The sequence below is a fragment of the Zeus faber genome, assembly GCF_960531495.2.
Source record: "Zeus faber genome assembly, chromosome: 11".
Taxonomy (NCBI): Eukaryota; Metazoa; Chordata; class Actinopteri; order Zeiformes; family Zeidae; genus Zeus; species Zeus faber.
In genome coordinates, this window is record NC_137205.1 from 4,370,431 (window position 1) to 4,391,805 (window position 21,375).

The window sequence follows — 21,375 nt, forward strand, 5'->3', positions numbered from 1 at the left end:
AAGTCATAGCTTTAAAAATGTTTGCTTGATTTGCACAAGTGACACCTTGTTTGTAAGCTCCAGATTCTCCACTTTCAAATGATGCGAAAAAAAAAATCTCGAAAGCCACCAAATGACCCTAAAGTATGCGGTTGGTCACATATACAAACATTTACAAGGCTTGAAATTAAATCAATGAGTCAATATTCTTCTATATAACAAATATTATATAAGATTGTCAAATCTGTTCGAACCAGCTCAGCGATAGGCCCTAGTGGAGTGCCATATGTCGTGTACAAGAGGTGCCCCAGACTCTTGAAGTCACTGTGGAAGCTCATTAAGTTCATCTAGAGGAGGGGGAAAGTGGCACAGCAGTGGCGACACGCAGAGGGTCTATGGATTCTAAAGGAGGAGAGCTCAAGCACTATCGAGCAGTTCAGGGTCATCTCATTCCTTAGTGTCGAGGGCAAGGTATTCTTCGGTATTGTTGCCCGACGCATGATGGAGTTCCTCCTGAGGAATACCTACATCGACACCTCTGTTCAGAGGGGTGGAATCCCGAAGGTGCCAGGATGCATCGAGCATACAGCGGGTCGTCACCCATCTGATCTGGGAGGCACATAAAGGCAAAGGAGATCTGGCGCTCCTCTGGCTTGACCTTGCCAATGCGTATGGGTCGATCCCTCACAAGCTGGTGAAAACTCACTTGACCGACACCACGTTCCAGGCAAGATCAAGGACCTCAACATGGACTATTAGAGCTGCTTCAGTTTGAGAGTCACCTCCGGAGCAAAAACATCTGCATTTCATCGGCTCAAGAAGGGTATTATCACCAGAGGCACCTTAGCCATAAACATGCTGGTGAAGTCAGCAGAGGTGGAGTGCAGAGGCCCAATCACCAAGTCAGGGATGCGGCAGCCCCCCATCAGAGCATACATGGACAATCTGACGGTGACCACAACATCTGTCCCGAGCTGTAGATGGATCCTCCAAGGGCTTGAGCGTCTGATCAGCTGGGGCCGGATGGACTTCAAGCCAGCCAAGTCTAGGTCCCTGGTTGTGAGGAAGGGAAAGGTCACTGACCGGTTCCACTTCTTCATAGGAGACACCCAGATCCCATCGGTCGGAGAGAAGCCAGTTGAGAGCTTGGGTAAAATCTATAACTGCAACTTGAGGGACACTACGGCACTCAAAAAAACCACCGACCAGTTGGGAACATGGCTGATGGCAGTAGACAAGTCAGGTCTGCCAGGAAGGTTCAAAGCCTGGATCTACCAACATGGCATCTTGCCCGAATTCTCTGGCCACTGCTGGTCTATGATGTGCCACTGACCACCGTTGAGGACTTCGAGAGGAAGGTCAGCAGTTTTCTGCGGAAGTGGTTGGGCCTACCACAAAGCTTCAGCAGCACTGCCTTGTACAGGAGGAGGAACAAGCTGAAACTGCCCTTCAGTGGTCTGGCAGAAGAGTTTATGGTGACCCGAGCAAGAGAGGTGCTGCTATACAGAGACTCCAGTGACAGAAAAGACTCCTCAACTGGCATAGAAGTGAGAACCAGCAGGAAGTGGAAGGCTCATGAGGCTGTCGAACAGGCTGAGTCACGACTGCGACACAATGAGCTTATTGGAGCAGTGGCATCCAGACGGGCAGGGCTCGGCAGCAACCCGAGACCTCGATACAACAAGGTCCAGGGGAAAGAGAGACGCCAGATGATCCAGGAGGAGGTCCAAGCAGTGGTGGAGGAAGCTCACTGCAGAAGGACAGTGGGGATGTGACAGCAGGGGGGGTGGGCCCGATGGGAGCATGCAGCAGACCGGAGGATCTCGTGGTCAGACCTCTGGAGGTCTGAGCACACCGCATAAAGTTCCTTGTCCAGTCGGTCCACGATGTCCTCCCCAGCCTGTCCAACCTCTTCCGTTGGGGCTTGGCATATACTCCACTGTGTCCGCTCTGCCAGAGACGAGGATCGCTGGAGCACATCTAGAGCTGCTACCCAAGAGCCCTGGGAGAGGGCCGTTATCGATGGTGCCATGACCAGGTGTTGAGGGTCATTGCAGAGGTCATCAGCACAGCTATCTCTTGCAACAGGCAGCAGCAACCAGCTAGGCAGTCCATCGCCTTTCTTCTTTCCAATCAGCAGCGCCAGAGCCAAGCAGGAGGTCTGCTGGCAACAGCACGGGACTGGACCCTGAAGGTTGACCTAGAGAGACAGCTCAAGTTCCCGGAAAATATTGCAGCGACCACACCCAGACCAGACATGGTCCTGGTGTCAGAAACCACAAGGCAAGTGGTCCTGCTGGAGCGACTGTCCCCTAGGAAGACCGGATGGAAGAGGCCTTTGAGAGAAAGAGGGCCAAGTATGAGGAGCTGGCAGGTGAGTGCCGAAGCAGGGGATGGCGGACCCAGTGCAACCCCATCGAGGTTGGGTGCAGAGGTTTCGTCAGCCAGTCACTCATCAGAGCACTGAAGGTGCTGGGATTGAAGGGACTGCACAACAGAAGAGCCATCAGAAACATCACAGATGCTGCAGAAAAGGCGTCCAGATGGCTGTGGATCAAGCAGGGTGATCCGTGGACACATGCTACTTAGACACAAGCCAGGACCTGATCACCCCAGCTGGGTCGCCTGGGGGAGGGTGTATGATGTTGAAAGACCCGAAACACCCAATGATCCCAGGTCACATAACTGATGATGTGTCTAAGTTGCACCAAGCGGTGTCTGTTAGAACTAACCGGCTTTATGTTTGTTAAAATGTATCTTCTTCCCCCACACACACTACATTTTATTTGTATTTATTTTGCATTTATGTAAATACGTGGTAAATACGTACTTAAAATATTTAGTTTGATGTTTTTTCTCAGCGCTATTGTGTCCCATTTTGGTTCGTCCATGTCCCCATATATCTTCCCTCCAGTTTCATTCGATCCGTTTGGTGTGTCTAGTTGTCTTTATGTTAATTTTGAGTCGTGCACTTAGATTTTTCTACGAAACCCAAGTTGTTGATATATTTTGGTAAATAAATACCTTATTTTTGCACAGTCCAATGTTCGATGGCTCGGTCCCTCACATATTAGCAAAACCATAGCAACTAGTGATTAAGCAGATGCTCACCAACACTAGGCTAATAGTGCAATTAAAAAAGGGTCAACACCAAATTGAAATACAATATAAAGTGTTTGTGTGAATGGTCTTACTCTGCCTGCAGTGGTCCGGGAATACTGGTTCTGCCAAGGTGTCCTATCTCCGAACCGGCCTCCAACTCTCTGGATGAGACATAGCGGGAAAGAGAGATCACATATTCCATTCACATCACACTCTAAAGGATGTAATGTGAGAATTGGCTTTAGGGAAACCACAAAACTAAGCATATTTGTAAATCCTTCACAGAAAGATGAAAAGAAACTTGCAACAGGGCACGTCTGTGTATCATTTGTTCATTTCCTATTAGATTACAAACCCAGTATCAAAAAACTGTTTTCTTTGTATTTGAGACATAAGACGCGCAAATAATAATAATAATAATAATAATAATAATAATAATATTGTTATTATGATCTTTATTATTATTATAAATTTAAAAAACATATAAAACAAAAAAAAATGTTTTCTGGAACCCAATCGGATTTGCCCCAGAACCTTCTCGCTATGAGTGCTAACCACTAGTTAATGTCCTAGTCATTTTTAACAAAGTAACAGGGACATTATACTTCAGCAGGAAAAAAATATATATTCATCTGATATAGTTTAGAATTTGAGTGCCTTTAAAGTAAAAAGTTATCCTAATACAGTAAAATAATATAAGTTACTTTGATTTACATAGGTGATTCCATTCTTAAAAGGGCCATACCAGTGTCAAAGACAGATTTTGCCCTTTTACTGGTCAGATCACATGTTTAACATTATACTCTTTATAATTTTCCTGATGATAGAGCACATTTTCTGATATTGGATATTGATTGACATTTGATATATATAATTTTATATTAATTGGGTTTAGGAAAATTCTAACATACCTCTGTCTGTCCTGCAGGATCCTCACCGCCTCGTTAAGATTCCTGCCCATTTCAGTCAGGACAGAGTCTGCCATTGTCTGTGTGTGTATGTGTGTGTGTATTTTATAGTAGTGGGGGGGGGGTCAAACATCAGTCAAAGGTTCAAAAGGCAGTGAATAAAATAAAATCAACAAATACAGGAGAAGGTAGCAAGTATTTGAATGGATAGAGGCAGACAATTAAAAAAAAAAAAATCTAAAGAAATAGAACAAACATACACACATGTACAGACAAACACGTAGAACTATTGGACACACACACACACACACACACACACACACACACACACACACACACACACACACACACACACACACACACACACACACACACACACACACACACACACACACACACACACACACACACACACACACACACACACGGATATTCGGCTTTTGGGTGAAATTTCAGGATGAACCTAAAATGCACTATAACCTTTACAGGTGAACTCAATTTGACCTTCTCTAAACTTTTGAATGCACATGTCCAACTGTTCAATGTTTCAGTACTTTTTGCACAACTTGCTGTTCTCTAACAAGGAGCTGAACAGCAAAGAAAACCTGCCACCAATTGTGCACCAATTGTGCACGTTCTCCCACTTAAAAAGATGAGAGAGGCCTGTAATTTTCATCATAGGTACACTTTGACTATGAGAGACAGAATGGGGGGAAAGAATCCAGGAAATCACATTGTAGGATTTTTAGTGAATTAATTGGTAAATTCCTCGGTAAAATAAGTATTTGGTCACCTACAAACAAGCAAGATTTCTGGCTTTCACAGACCTGTAACTTTTTCTTTAAGAGGCTCCTCTGTCCTCCACTCGTTACCTGTATTAATGGCACCTGTTTGAACTCGTTATCAGTATAAAAGACACCTGTCCACAACCTCAAACAGTCACACTCCAAACTCCACTATGGCCAAGACCAAAGAGCTGTCAAAGGACACCAGAAACAAAATTGTAGACCTGCACCAGGCTGGGAAGACTGAATCTGCATATGTAAGCAGCTTGTTGTGAAGAAATCAACTGTGGGAGCAATTATTAGAAAATGGAAGACATACAAGACCACTGATAATCTCCCTCGATCTGGGGCTCCACGCAAGATCTCACCCCGTAAGGGTCAAAATGGGGTCACAAGAACGGTGAGCAAACATCCCAGAACCACACGGGGGGACCTAGTGAATGACCTGCAGAGAGCTGGGACCAAAGTAACAAAGGCTACCATCAGTAACACACTACGCCGCCAGGGACTCAAATCCTGCAGTGCCAGACGTGTCCCCCTGCTTAAGCCAGTACATGTCCAGGCCCGTCTGAAGTTTGCTAGAGAGCATTTGGATGATCCAGAAGAGGATTGGGAGAATGTCATATGGTCAGATGAAACCAAAATACAACTTTTTGGTAAAAACTCAACTTGTTCTGTTTGGAGGAGAAAGAAAGCTGAGTTGCATCCAAAGAACACCATACCTACTCTGAAGCATGGGGGTGGCAACATCATGCTTTGGGGCTGTTTTTCTGCAAAGGGACCAGGACGACTGATCCGTGTAAAGGAAAGAATGAATGGGGCCATGTATCGTGAGATTTTGAGTGAAAACCTCCTTCCATCAGCAAGGGCATTGAAGATGAAACGTGGCTGGGTCTTTCAGCATGACAATGATCCCAAACACACCGCCCGGGCAACGAAGGAGTGGCTTCGTAAGGAGCAGTTCAAGGTCCTGGAGTGGCCTAGCCAGTCTCCAGATCTCAACCCCATAGAAAACCTTTGGAGGGAGTTGAAAGTCTGTGTTGCCCAGCGACAGCCCCAAAACATCACTGCTCTAGAGGAGATCTGCATGGAGGAATGGGCCAAAATACAAGCAACAGTGTGTGAAGACTTGCAGAAAACGTTTGACCTCTGTCATTGTAAACAAAGGGTATATAACAAAGTATTGAGATGAACTTTTGTTATTGACCAAATACTTATTTTCCACCATAATTTGCAAATAAATTCTTTAAAAATCAGACGTGATTTTCTGGATTTTTTTTCCTCATTCTGTCTCTCATAGTTGAGGTATACCTATGATGAAAATAACAGGCCTCTCTCATCTTTTAAAGTGGGAGAACTCGCACAATTGGTGGCTGACTAAATACTTTTTTGCTCGTGTGTGTGTGTGTGTGTGTGTGTGTGTGTGTGTGTATATATATATATATATATATATATATATATATATATATACATATACACACACACGAATACAGACAATACTACAGTGTGTGATTCGCAACGTTTTTCATATCAAGGACACTCAATTTCATACACATTAAGCCACAGGAACCATTTGATTTAAAAAAAAAAAAGTCTCTAGGACCCAAATCTGAGAATTAATGTCAGGTTTGCTGTAGTCCAAAGTTCCATGTCGTTAAAGAGATTAATCAGCCAAAACAGTCTTTTTTTTTTTTTTTAATTGGTTCACCATTATAGCGTCACAATTATTACTTAGTCGCCTTATCGCAACTCTGTTTAACAATTAAATTCTGCAATCATGTTTCCATCCAAATTTAGAGGGGTGGGGGATTCAGACGAGAAGGTCAAATCAAATTTAATCCCTGTGTGTCCACTAGTACCGATTAACGAGTAACGATATGGTGCATGCTAACTGGTTTAGCACAATGCAAGGCTGCAGAGGGAATCAACTAGCCCCGCTCCTGTGATACCTAGGAAATACACCTTCCAGCGGCTCCTTCTAACCGTGTTAGCACAATGCAAAGCTGCAGAGGGTATCAACTAGCCCCCGCCCCCATGTAAGAAACGTTTCAATAAATAGGATGTGGTTGGGTTGAGGAAAATTAAATGTCAAACTGAATTTCCCAAACCCAACTCCTTCAAATTCATCGTCAAATAACATGTCACGACCACAGCCCTATAGTGACCATAAAACGCGAAATAACTTTACACTAGGAGCATGAACACCTGTCATGTTTGATAATCTTGTGCTGTGTTATGGAAGCGTTACCTTGGGAGGCACTCGAACTCGAGCTTCGTTCGTATTTTATATTTTTTTAAAAAGTGAAGGACAGGAAAGTCGCCTGTTCTTCGCCGGAGATAAGTGAAATACAAGCTGGTTAACCTTCATAAAAATAAAGACAGTCTTAATCGTCGAGCTCAGCTAGCGAATCACTCCAGAGTTCACTTCCTGGACTGCACTCCACGCTGGCATGGCTGACGTATTAAAAGGTCAGCGTCAGCGACGCCTGCCTGTAGCTGCCCATTTCTTCTTATATCAAATATATTTGATCAGTTATTACTTATTACTATTATACATTTATTTTTTTATGATTAATATTTGTTTGTTTTATTGATGTTTTAGAAGCTTGGCACGAAAACAACATTTTTATTTATTTATATTCGGTTTTAACCATAATAAATCACGTCACTATACACGTTGTACCGCTAGGGTTTTATTAATTTATTTGTTTGTTTGGGTTGGTTTTTTTACAAAACATGTAATTAAATATCCTATAATACATATAGAATATAAAGTGTATACCTTCGTAATAGCGTGAGCTACATTCGTTTTTAAAATGAAATCGCTGATGCATCAAGAGCTGAAGCTGGTCTTTTTTATAGATATCGATTTATTATTACTTCTTACCATTACTTACTTATTTTACTATTAATAACTTCTTCTTCTTCGTCTTCTTCGTACTATTATTATTATTATTATTATTATTGTTATTACTTTTTAACATATATATCATACAGTATATCATATTGGACAATTAAATGTCATTATTTTCACAAGATCATTTTCATAAGATAATATGATATATTTTCCTGTGGCTGGGGGAGATACGCACCGTATTTTTGCAATATGTATACATAATAAGAGCTTTGTGAAAATGAGCAACGTTGATTTTTTTAGTATTTGGATTTGCTTTCAAGATGTTTTAATACAGCACTGTATGGCTTACCCAACATGCAGTTCAACAACACAACACATATATAGTGCAACCCAGTATACAATATTTTGTGTTGCATTAGGATCATTTTTGAGGTTTTCACTGTCTTTCATTTCACCTTTGTCAGCAAGATTTAAGTTAAATGTTAAACCACATGGCAGTTCATAATGAAGTCAGTACAAGTGGTTGCTTTGTTGTTTTCTGAAGAGGCAATTTGAGGCTTTGGGTTTATGCTCGCCGACATCTTGGTCAGAAATGGAACCAGAGCTTTTTAAATCTCCCCTCTTGTGGCCTCAACTGAGACGGTGCTCGAATCCCACATTCCACAAAAACACCAGAATCAGGATGTCTCTCTGCGTATCAAGATTAATTTTTAACCCTAAAGGAGAGGTTACCCCAGCAACACAGACTCAAAAACCCTCTCACTTTTGCTGTTAGACACTTTGAGGAGAAACATTAATGCATTCCAAAGGAGATACGTTCACACATTAACAGAGACGCACACAAAGATTTGGTTTAACTACACGTTTTTTCTAAAATGTTTTTTAAAGTATCGAATGGCTTTGTAATCTGATGAATAGATAGGCATATTGTTAAGTGATTTGCAATACATTGTAGTCCCAGTTGCATTGTGGATGGAAAATTATACATATCATGAACGGTCTTCTATATTCCGATCTAGAGGTCATGAAAGAGAACAAACTGTTCTCTTGAGGTGAGAGGAAACCCACCAGGGGCGGATCTGATGATTTGGGGCCTATATCAAAGTGCTACCATGGGGACCCCCACCAGAGGGCTGATAAGCAAATCGGCGATTTTCATAACTTCTTCTACTTTATGGGAGGGATTTCCCAACCTTTTTATTATCACTGACTGGACCACAGCCCACAGCTGGAAGTGGTGGGTTGGGGTGGTAAGAGAGTGACTGAGAAAGTCTCCCAGTTATGCACAGGGCTCTTCTTGGTTCATTATAATTGGGAAATGGAAAAAATTAAACACAATAGACCTCTTAAATCTTGAATCTAAAATAAATCTAATAAAATCTAATAATACATTTTTATTTGCATTGTTTGAAGAAAAGTTCGCCCTGATCGTGCTGCGGCAGTCAATGTGGACATGCAAAATCATTAAAAAAAACCAAAAAAAAAAAAACATAGATCGGGATCGTCGCAGGGCCCCCTAGTGGTTGGGGCCCCTTTCATTTGAAACGGGTGAAACATAGGCAGGCCGCCCAAAACCCACACAACCATGGGATCAACAAGCAAACCCCATGTGGATGGATAAGATTTGAACCAATGTTCGAAACCAAGTCTCAGGCAATGGCGCGACCGAATGAGTCAAAACCAATTGTTTGATTTAAAAGGCACGTGTTTATATCACCTTTCATTTTGTTCAAAGGTATCTTTATTGATATTCTCACATTTCAGTTGAAAGGGGCAAATTTCCATGTTCAGCTTTCCAGAAAAATGTCCCCCCACCTGAAGCATAAAAGCCATATTTGTGTGTGTGTCATATAGGATTGGAATCCCAATCCTACAGTATACAACATTTGAAAGAATAGTTATGACATTGTTATTGTAGTTATTCAAATCATTGCTCGTTCCACCTAAATTTTTCATAATGATCATCAGACAGAACCCTCATCATGACAATTCCCTACCATCACAAGTGTAATTGTGAGGGAATGTGATGGGGTGGAATATTTTATCCTAAAATTGCTGCCATTCACCCCAGAGTTGAATGCATGTGCTGATACCAATGTATTTCAACAGTAAATAACAGGGTTTTTTTTAAATATCACAAAAATACTTTTTCTGTCTATTTTCAGTGATCGGGTAGAAGAGTTATCCTTATCATAAACATAAAATGATTAGTACTGAACAACATAGAGCAAAAAGAACCTCTTTTGAATGTATCTTCCTTGAAAGCTTAAATAATGTTTGTGTGACTGAAGGGGGGAGCCAAACAGAGGGACTCAAATACATTACAATTCATTCATATATTGTATATTTTGTATATATTATATTTAGTATTTCAGATAGATGTTGTGAACGAGGAAACAGATTTAATTGTAAACATGGCAAACATTTCATGGTTTCACAACTTCTGAGTCACAGCACAGCCCCCACGGGCCAAATCCAGTTCCAAAGCAAATCCCTTTGTCCAGGGCATCAACAGGAATGTGTGACCTGGCATGCATGTCCTTACGGGCAGGAGGAAACCGGAGCACCCTACGAACATGGGGAGAACATGCAAACTCCACACAGAAAGGCCCCAGTGACGCAATAGCACCAATCACTGAGCCTCCATGCCACCCATGCCACTACTAGGGCTGGTTATTGATTAAAAAATTACGATACCGGTACCATAACTAGTACCTTTAAAGTGATACCAATACCAATAGAGTACTTCATTCAATCCCCTTTTTTTCTACTATACCTATCATGTGAATGAAAGCATTCAGTTGCGTAAAATGCCACCACTTGTCCCCATCCAAATTATTTTTACACAAATACATTTTGAAAGTGTTCAAATTATTGAAATAGTTATTAAATAACTGTACAAAACTTACAATTAAGTATTTGGGTGGTGAAGTTTTGCTACTACCTTAAAGTGATGGGGTTCGCAAATGTCATTGATAGATGCCAATCAGTCCATTGTTATCTTGACGGCTGCTGAGATTTCAAGCTCTCAATACAGGAAGTCCCCGTCTTTCTGTTTAGGAGGAAATAACCCTCACCCCCAGACCTCTCAATCTCCACTCAAACAATAAATGGCTGGTTACCAAACGCTGGCATTGCAAGACTGTACTGCTGCGAAGGCTCAGACGCGACGTGGACGAGGAGCAGTCACATTTGCAAATGTTGGTGTTGTTTCTATGGCTTTCATCGGCAGTTGCTATTTCTCACTGTGGTGTGGGGATGGGATGGTTTGAGCAGCCATGTCTGACCTGGATCTAGGTGATTGGGTCAGGGTGGCTGCATACCTGTTGCTCATTGGTTGGCCTTACGAGCAGCAGCTTAAAACCCCCATCTTCACACTCACTCAGGATAGGAGCCCTATCATGACATGTTTGATCTGCTCCTGGCTAATTCCACCTAGCCTCCTCTCTACAATAAACTGGTGTCTACAACTCATCATCTTCTGTGTCTCTGTGCTGGAGGGCCCTGAAAATGTCACTTGGGTGGCGTGTAGCAGGCAGAACTGCCACACTCGCGAATAGTCCAATGTAAATGCTTGCGCCTTTAAATATCAGTATCATTATCAGTTCTCATCAAGTCTCCTGATGGGTCCATGGAAACTGTCTTTGTTAGCATTTTAACCAACTTTTGTAGTGTACGGCATGGACCTCACCCCACACTTGGAAACCACTGTGTAAGACGGATCATTAAAATTTAAAAAAATCAAAGCCTGGCTGACTGAACAAATCAGCACTTTGAAGACATGTAGATATCTCATTCGCAATATAACGCAGAGCAGCGATTCTTGCCAAATCTTGGGATGGTCTTAGTAGGCCACTCCAAGAACCTTTTTCATGTGCTCGTAAACCACGTAGGAGATGCTGACAGCAGGAATGACCTTGAGGAAGTTAGGCGCAATACCACGGTAGAGGCCTGGTATACCCTCATGTGACATGATGTGTTTAAACTGGCCCACCATCGATAACCTCTGCTGGCCTTCCAAAATGGCTGGTGAAAAAAGAGAAAGGGAGTTTAAACGATGCTACGGAATTCCTCTTTAAACAGAATCTGCATCAAACTTGTGAACCAAGTGTACATCCTGCTAAAACATGTAATTCTTAATCTCCATGAATTATAACAGAGAAAAAACGTAAAATCCTCACTTTGAGCTTGCATCCGAGTACGAACCAGGGCCAGAGGGTAGGAGGCCAGTTGGCCACAGGTGCTTGAGACTGCACCACATCCAAGCAGGACCAGAACTCCTGGATCTGCAGAGCCTGCACTATACCTCTGGAGCCAGGCAGTTTTCAAAGTCTTTGGAGGAATGGTTGGGTGGTGACAGAAAGAGAATCAGCATTTTTAGGTTGTGCCCACAGTAAGGAAATTAAAAAGATACCTTTCTAAGAGTACAAGGAAGCATCACTGTACAAGTAAGATACAATGAAATTTGTCCTCTGCATTTGACCCATTTTATACGGTACCCACGGTAGGAGCCGTGGGCAGCCACAGTGCATTGGGGACCATCTCCAGGTCTTTTGCCAGTGCCTTGGTCAGGGGCATTGACAGGAGTATTAACCCTAACATTGTTCAGCAAAGGTATGCTTTGAACCTTTAATTACTATTGCGCTGATGCATCATGAAGACGTTACTGGAGATATTTAAAGTCGGTGTCAATAAATGAGGATCATCTTAAGTGACATCACCAGGGCCCACACCAGGGGTCATTTTATGATGATTTTGTTATGATGTTATTATTTGACCCCTACTGTGCATTGGATTTTCAGTTCAAACAGACATTTGGCCAATCATTCAATGTTTCCAGGCTTAAATTGTTTTGGATCCTGTTATGTTGTTGTGTGATCCTGTTGTGCAGGAATTATGTGCCTGCCGTGCATTTGGTTTTCAGTCCCTGAATAAGCTACACACATGTCTGCTTGTATGCTTGGATACATATAAATAACATAATACAAACAGTTACTTTCACACCTCATACACAGCCAGGTCTATCCCTGCGTAAGGTATGATGCCAAGTGTATTGGGCAGGTATCCTCTGTAGAAAGCCTGTGGCCCCTCTTTTCTCAGGATCTGCCTGGCACAGTCCGCCATACCAGAGTACTGGCCCGTCTTCCTTAATGTAAGACGAGTCTTCAGTACCTGTCCAGGAGAAGAAGGAGGGTAGGAGAGACGTTAGAGTTAAAGGGTCGAAAACTTTAGGGACCAATGGAAAATAAATGTGAACTTCTAAATAGATGGTAAACAGCTTAAAACACTGGCAGACTGCTCTGATAATTGTACCATAAAGTGCAATCTGTGTGCTGATAAATACAAGTACAGTGGAAACCTCTTATAGTGATCACGTGTCCGGGTCAAATTGATCACTATAAGGGGATGATTAATATACTCTTTTATTTATTTTTCTGGATTTCTCATGCATTTTACGTCATGAGAACCAGGAAGGGGGGTTCGGACTTCCCTGTTCCCACTGTGATTTCCGCCCCTGAGCCAAACATGCTGGTGTTCAAGGCAACAGCGACAGCACCACCCATGAATGTATGATTTCCACTTTTGGGTCGCTATTTGTAGTGGCACTCCTTTAGTCTTTCATGTGTGCAACTACCGAGTTGAGATCCTTCGCTCAAACAAACATCTTCAATTTGAAAAGCTCATTAGCTCATTAATTAATTGGAAACTGTTACACTTGTACAGGTCCATCAGAAAATCGAATTATCTCAACATTATCTCAACAATTAATGTATATAGAACTTAAATAAGGATATACTAAATATATACCCATAAAAAAAAAATTCTTCACATTCATAAATAATATTATCCTCAACTCAAGATTTAATGTTATTTTTCCAAAAATGGTTCTTATTCTTATTATTACAATTACTATTTAACTTTTAAGTTCCTATTTAACCTGGGTTTTGGAAATATAGGATTTCTTGCAGTTTCACATGGTTAAAGCATGTGTTAAATGTTATCGATGTTCATTATTAAATGTGAGATTAATTGCGAAATTTCAGGATTCAAGATCAGGATCAAATTTAAACAAATTATCTCCCTGTCCTGGTGGAATACAACAATAAACAAGGAACCTTTTCTTTCTTGGATGCAGCAGAAATACTGACTGACCTCCATGGGGTAGATCAAGGTCTGGGCAGCGACTCCGGCTATAGATCCAGCCATTAACCTCTCCTCAATTTTCAGCGTTCTCCCCTCCCTACGGCGGCAAATGAGCCACTTGATCTGGAAGAATGGAAGTTCATGATTGATTGATTGATTTATTCTTGCACTTTGTGATGCGAATCGTTCATCCGACGAACACAAGGGGTAAGGATCTGACTGTCAGATGTGTGTGTATATGGATTTGGTGTGAATCAGGCGTTAAAGTACAATTACCTGTTCGTAGACTGTGAACTTAATGGCAGATTCTGGGGCAATTTTGAGGACATTGATGCCATTACCCCTCCACAGTGCAGGAATTCCCCCTTCCTGGACCATTCCTCTTAACCCTGACCACAGGTTAATCCTTCTTGAGGTGGCGCTCTGCACCTTGACACATACATAGTACACATTACAGTAGCAACACCACAGTATCTAGTGACAAACAAAGCAGATTCTCACCCACACTAGGCTACTATCCAACGTCAATAATGGAGAGCGAAAGCTAATGTAGTGATCACTCCAACAAAAGCATTGCGGTGGATGTTTTTTCGAAAAAGAGCTGACTCACATGGTAGGCTTATCGTCGAAAGGCTGTAGTCGCTCAGCGTTTAGTAGTAAATCGAGTGTGAATTAATTTTTTAATTTAATGCCGATTTGGCTGCCAGTTTCATACATCAATCACTCGAGTCAAAAGTGAATGTGTTGAATACTCAAATGAAAGGAGAGGTTTTCGAAAGAGAGAGTTGACTTGTTTACTTGACATAACTTGCTCACTTGCAGGCTGTGAAGTAGGAAAAATGAAAATAACTAAAATATGCAAATAATACTAGAAGTTATCTCAAAAGTGACTTCCACAGCATGACACAGAAACCTGCAATTTGCTGAGGTGCGTCTGCAGTCCAATGGGTGTCACAATTTTGACAGTAGTCATGTGTTGACAGTAGAAATGTGAAAAATACTTTAAAATTGTGTGGCTTCTATTAGAATTTATCTTCATTTATTTTTATTAGCTGGAACAAAACTCTTCAAGTCCAAGGCTCATATTCACAAATCATTTAATCTGACCACTAAGAGATCTCCCAAAAAGCACTAAAAGTTTCTAGCTAAGAGTTTCCTCTTAAAATCTATTCACACAGCTGTTGAGACCAACTTTAACTAATGAATGGGGAGAAATCTTAAGCTAAGAGAAAGGGCAGGGTTGACCCCACTGCTATAGATAATGACATGTTTCATGAACAAGCTTACTTACTATGCCCACAGTGATTGGCAGCTAGGGGATGGATCTCATCATAGAAATACTGGAGAAAGAGGTATCATGTTGCCATATTCAAATAAAGATTTTAAAATAATTATAGTTATTATAGTTATTGGGTAGTTTCTGTTGATGAAGTGACTGCTTCCCTGAATAGCTGTACTATTATCATAATACCCTCACGATTAAGGCGGTACCTTTTTAAACACTTAGTATCATTAAATGCTTGAAAATGTTTACACGATTATGAGACCGATTGTCAGCAGCAGCCATTTCCAGAGTGTTTGTGATTTGGTCTTCGTGATTTAGGAGTCCTCTTGACTACCCCTAACCTTTAACAGATTTAGGAGCTGGTTTTAGCACTAAATACTTTATGAAATACCCTTAAACCAAGAATTTAGGAGTCCTAAGATTAGGACTGACACATCCAATATTTTTAACAGTTTCTCCGAAATCAGCAAGTTGGGAGCTACTTTGAGCCTTAAGATGTTTTGTGAATACGGGCCCTGAACGTGAAATTCTACCTGCAGGAAGACTTTAAGGCGGTCCAGAGGGGCAGTTCCTGTACGCGATACAGCTCCTGCCATGGCCCCTGCAATCAGCTGCCTCCACACCATTCCTGAACAACGTTCCCGCTCTGAGAATTCATCCGGCACAGTCAGATGATCCCCAATGTCAAATATCTAGATGACATTATAGAAGTTTTATTGCATTCTCAATAATTGGTGACCAGATGTGTCCAGTTTTAACTTTTTGAATTCAGGAAGCAGAATGTCTGAGAATTAGATGGTAAAGCTATAACTTTTACAAACCAGGGCAATGGTGTCTCAGGAAAAAAAAACAAAAAAAACCCACTTGTTTAGACATTCAATATGTTGAAATTGTTGGATTATGTCATTGTCTATTAAACAATGTATGTAATAATTCACGGAGGGTGGAAAAAAAGAACCAAAACAGCATAGGAAAAATTAGTTTAACTTTGAAGATAATCACAATTACAAATGCAGTATCAATTATTTTCCTTTTATTTCCAATTAGCAGTATATTTCTGCTATAAAATAGGTGTCAGATAACACAAGTCCACTAAAAGAATGTCAAAGAGGCCTAGTAGTCAGCACCAGAATTGCAGGTGTCAGGCAAACAACAGAATCATTAATGTGTCAAAGGACTAATGTCTCAAAAATCATGACAGCATTCCTCACAACTCTTAAATTCACAACTATTGGATTTAATTTAAAAATATTTTTATTTATTTTGCATTGTTTGAGTTTGGTGAGTTTGGGCTCTACTGCTCATCACGCTGGTCGTCTAGTAATCTAAGGGTTGTTGGTTCAATCCCAGGCTCCTCCTGCTAGCATGCTGTCGTGTCCTTGAGTAAGACACTTAACCCCTAATTGCTCCTGATGCGTCCATCAGTGTTTGAATAATTGTAAGTCGCTTTGGATAAAAGCGTCTGCTAAATGTAATGTAAATGAAACCCCCCATTGGATATAAGAGTAGAGCCCAAAAGGTGAATGCAGGAGAGCAGCGGCGGTAGAGCAGCAGACCAACAAGCAAGCAGGCAGCAAAGCAGGTAGGGCAAGAGGGATTGGCTGCTTAAATAGGCCGGCCCATTAGGGCGCGGAAATGTGTGGCGCTGTCTGACACAACTAACTCCACAAGCTATGGCTTTTTTGAGAAACATGGACAAGCTTCATCAGCGAAGAAGCTGTGTTTACAAGTCCAAGCTTGCTGACAGGGATAGACACTACACTAATATTAACAGAATTGTGGGTAAAAATACAGCCTCAAAAATGAACACAAAACTGATTCAGCAACTCTGAGGTGGACTGACTGGGATTTATCAATAACATTTGCAAAGCCGGGCTGATATACCATGGTCAATTTTCACAACGAGGGGAAAAAATACTACAGATTATAACTATAACTTAATAATTTATCAAGACATTTTCGTTACTCACTGTTTTGTAAGGAGTTTAATGTTGTATTGTTTTTAATAGGGAATCACTGAAACAGATAATAACAAAACACATTCGATATATATGTAATGAAAAGTGACTAACGTGGGAGCGTTTCCAGAATTGGGCAACCTCCTCCATGTTTTGGAAATGGTTGAGCAGAAAATGATCTCTCCATTCGTTCCAGTCAACGGTCATGGAGCCATCCCTGTCCATACTGTGAGAGCACGCAAATGAAAAAGTCATGCACACAAAACGCTGTGTTTCAATTGTATCCCCCATAATTCTTCCAATACCCTTCCCTCATACTATTTTTTCCTCCTCCTAACATTGTAAGTCCCCTTCACTCATCCTCTTTAGTCCTGCAGTGCTTCACAATATGACTATGTTCATCATCTTTAACATCTTTCTGTTTCTCACACTCATTCAGTATTCTACTTGCTCTTTCCCGGTCTTTCTTAGAAACACACCTCTGCAGTATTCTGGTGGCATGCTCAATGGAGACGTCCGCTCCGAGACTGTGAAGCGACTCTCGGATCTCTTCTGCATCAATGTGCCCTAAAAAATACGACCGGGAGCAACACATTATAACAGATGGACGCATGTTTGTTCTCCATCTTTGTAAAACTGGATCCTGTAGCTGTACTGGGCATTCACATCAGTTGCTTCAAAAAAAAGTCCACAAGTGACAGGAAGCCACTTTACAGACTAATTTTCAAATGCAGATCACAACATCGATCTCTAATATGACTTTAATCGTGGAAACAAAAAATAACTGATAGATCTGAGCACCCTGCTATAGTGCAGGAGTCAATTTGTTTAGCAGCAAAACTGCATAATCAGTCTATCGTGTAGATCTGGGGTCTCAAACTATTGCAGTCCCTTAAAACCTCTGGGCCCGTATTTATCAAAGCATCTGAGAATCACTCCTCGGAATGGCACTAAAAGTTTGACTTGGAGTAAAAAAACACTTCCTAGCCCAGAGTAGGGCATAAAAGATAGTTATGAAGGGTTAGGGTTCCTACACTCAAGTCATTTTGTAGTCTTGTTTTTAAGTGTATGCATCTATGCTTCTGATTGGTCAGTGATCTTAATATGCTACCATCTATGACTCCAACCATCGATTTGCATTGATGTACTTTTTGGGGCAACTTCACATTGAGTTGTGAGGATAAATTAATCTTCAGGAAAAAAAAGAGAAAAATTGTATTAATAAATATAGGGTGGGATATTAAAAAATACATTTCAATATCAAGGGATAAAATATATACATTTAAAAAATGAATGGAAATATAATGGATATAAGAAATAAGAGCCTCCCAAATCTCCCAAAGAAATTTGGGAGGCTCTCTGAGGGTATCCTGTTTCATTCAGGACTGATTTCATGAAATTGTCTGTAGGTGGCCGTTGACCTTTAAGTATATCAGTGTATTTATTATTATTAGTATCTAAATTGGTGTGAAGATGAGATTAGTTCAAGGGACCAAGGTTGAGAGAACTTGAGGGAAAGATTGCATCTGCGAGTGTGTGTATGCTTGTGTGTCTCTATATATCTAGGCAAGCCCACACCATCTTTGTTGTGGTCCAGGCTGTGGAACATGAGCCTCAATCTCTTCTCATGAGCCTGTAGGTACTGGGAGAACCTGTTAAACTCCAGCAAACCATCCTGGCTCATGTCATTCTCTTGCACAATCTGTCGAGGAAAAGAACAAGCACTGTGAACTCAGTAGCATATACATGTCAGCCCTGCTGTTTGGTTTGATTTGTCTGAAGTCCCTTTTGAGGTCTGTGCTAAATAATCAGCCCTAATCACTGTCTGTCCATGTCTCATATCAGAACAATATTAATAAAACTCAGCTGACTGAACTGGCAACCCAACAATGGTTCCGTGTCTAGCTAATTTTAAATTACGCTGCATTTAAAATAAAGAACTAAAATCTTGTTTTTAGGTTTTTATTTTTACCTGTCATAAAGATGCAAGATGTATCGCTTAAATAACTCTCCATTTGAGATGCTGGAAGGTGTATTTCCATAATTTCCCTGGAGCCAGGCTAGGTGCTTCCATTCGCAGCCTCGCATTGCGCTAACATGCTTAGCATTGATCCTGTGAGAATTGATTTCAAAGATATATAAACAAATAATAGATAAGATAATACTTAAAATAAATGCAGCTGAGTCTCATCAGGTTGATACTACGGAAAATGCTTGCCTTGGTGGCGATGGGTTACTTACAATACTTCATCAAATTGGTGCGCATACACCTGTTGAAACCGCTCAGTGCCAGCTATTTGTTATTTCTTCAATGTACTTTAAATCTCCCTTCAAAATTCACCTTGAAGGGATACTCCAGTTTTGGGGGAAATCTGTCTAAATTTGTCTATCTTACTCATATTCCGACGAGAAGATCAATACTTATTATTGATCATACAGTTGCATTTCAATCTATTCAGATGTTGCTTTAATGTTTTTATTTTTACTTCTCATGAAGATGCAAGATGTAGCTTATGGCTTTAAAAAATAAATCTTCTTTTGAGATGCTAAATGCTCTATTTCCATAATTTCACACAAGCTAGGCTAGTTGTTTCCCTCTGCAGCCAGGCATTACGCTAACAAAATTACCATTCAACCTGTCACAACAAACAAACAAACAACAACAACAAAAAACCCCACTGTCAACAAACCCGTCCCTCAACAAAAAAATAAAAACCCTAACAGGCAACAGAGTTTGACTCACCTCCTCAGCCTCATTCTGGTGCAAACCCCGGGCGGCGAGTCCAGTCCTCAACTCGGTGATGTCCACCCTGTTGTCCTTGTTGAGGTCCAGCTGGTTAAAGAGTTGAGCATACCTCCTCTCTCTCCCTCCCTCAGGGTCGACATACAGTTCATTCCCTTCAGGGTGAGACCTGAGCAATCCAAAGCAGGAACCAAGCCCAGTCTCGCCCATATGTCAGCCGCTTGTATCAACCTGCGTCCCGATATCGCTACTAATTCAAAATGTCCCCCAGCCCTACTGTAGCTCCGACATTAATGGGCGAGGAACTTTGGAAACTCCCACGATTCCGCAACGCAAAGGCCTATGGATAGCAAAGTTGTTCAGCATTGAGAGTTTACCATCGTGAGATGTCAATTACAAGTATTGACCTTGATTGTGTTAAACTGTGCCCAGAATTTTGGACCGCATTTGCACCTATCTGAACGACAGTGCCATAAATACACTGAAAATAATGAGTCATTTGATCACCTTAGAAAACTGCCTCAATTTGTAGGTTTCATAGGTTTAAGAAATTAAAGATTCAGTTGATCCAACAACTCCAATCCAACGATTTTTTTCAGTGTAGACTTCCAATCTGTAGAATTCCATGTGGACCGTGTGGCTCCTTTGATATCCTCCTCTTGTCCCTTGTATCAGCCTGTAAATCCCATGAAGCCTATTAATTCCTGTGATTTAGATTCTGTGAAGGGAGGGGAGCTTCTGGATGAGCAATGATGTTCCAGAGGATGCAAAGAAGAGTCAACTGAAAAAATACATGAATGTGTTCTGTATTGTAAAATTATTAGTATGGAATAAAATATTCACAAGAAAGGGTCAGATGTGACTACGCCACTTTTTGTACATTATTCATGCAATTAAACAATAGGGTGTGAATAATGTGCAAAGAAAACCCATTTTGGACCGTATCAAAAGCTATTCAAAAAAACGTAACGCTCTCCAATTTATAATGTATAATCCAATAATAATTTGTTGTAAATTGAAGCTTTTCATATTATTTTCTTTTCTTTATCTTTTCTTTATTTTCTGTTATCTTTGGATCTAGCTGTTTGCCCTTTGCTTTTGTTATGAAACCTATTTGTTGAAATGATATGATGTAAAAGTAAACTTATGTAGAACTTTTTATATCTATAACGACTGATATATAATAAATAAAAACGAAATAAATAAAGCATATGTGTGCGTGCTTTTTCTCAACTGTAAAGTATTTAATTTGTCAAATAATATATATGTATATAAATAATATATATGTATATATTTGGATTTTCTTTTATTAAAAATGTACTCCTTAATCCAGGGGTCTAAAACTACAACTTTTCAGAACATAAAAAAGAATATGACAAGAATTAATAAAAATAAATTATGATTACATATCTATTTTTTACAGAAGTATCATTAGGCGTGTGCCAAGTGCATCATTGTTGAAAAAATATATATTATTAATTATGCTGTTAACATAGATATCTGAAGTCCCCAAAACATGTTTTTGAAGTTTTTTGCTGAAAATACCACTCAGATTAAGCATTCGAGCCATTGTGACATGCCTCAAAACCATAGTGTTCCAAAACGGGCTGTTTC

The 21,375-nt window shown here is 40.7% G+C and overlaps 2 protein-coding genes across 5 annotated transcripts in view; both read right to left on the reverse strand.

Annotated features, from left to right (window-relative positions):
- Positions 1 to 7,191, reverse strand: part of pdxdc1 (pyridoxal-dependent decarboxylase domain containing 1) — a 63,476-nt gene extending 56,285 nt beyond the window's left edge. For all 4 annotated transcript variants that reach the window (XR_013844392.1, XR_013844393.1, XM_080009401.1 and 1 more), the window contains exons 1-3: positions 7,023 to 7,191; positions 3,993 to 4,069; positions 3,174 to 3,242 (exon numbers count right to left, since the gene is read on the reverse strand). Coding sequence is in view for 2 of the 4 variants with exons in the window: in XM_080009401.1 (XP_079865527.1) it covers positions 3,174 to 3,242; positions 3,993 to 4,066 (143 nt within the window). In the remaining 2 variants the exon portion in view is untranslated. The remainder of the gene's footprint in view (positions 1 to 3,173; positions 3,243 to 3,992; positions 4,070 to 7,022) is intronic.
- Positions 7,192 to 11,475: 4,284 nt separating this feature from the next.
- LOC307236929 (mitochondrial adenyl nucleotide antiporter SLC25A23-like) lies at positions 11,476 to 19,971 on the reverse strand (the record flags this gene model as incomplete). The annotated part of the gene is made up of 10 exons (XM_080009521.1): positions 11,476 to 11,657; positions 11,813 to 11,963; positions 12,636 to 12,803; positions 13,785 to 13,898; positions 14,052 to 14,204; positions 15,594 to 15,752; positions 17,133 to 17,244; positions 17,498 to 17,585; positions 18,597 to 18,720; positions 19,762 to 19,971. 10 exons carry the CDS (start codon positions 19,969 to 19,971, stop codon positions 11,476 to 11,478), a joined length of 1,461 nt encoding a protein of 486 aa, XP_079865647.1.
- Between the last annotated feature and the right edge of the window lie 1,404 nt (positions 19,972 to 21,375).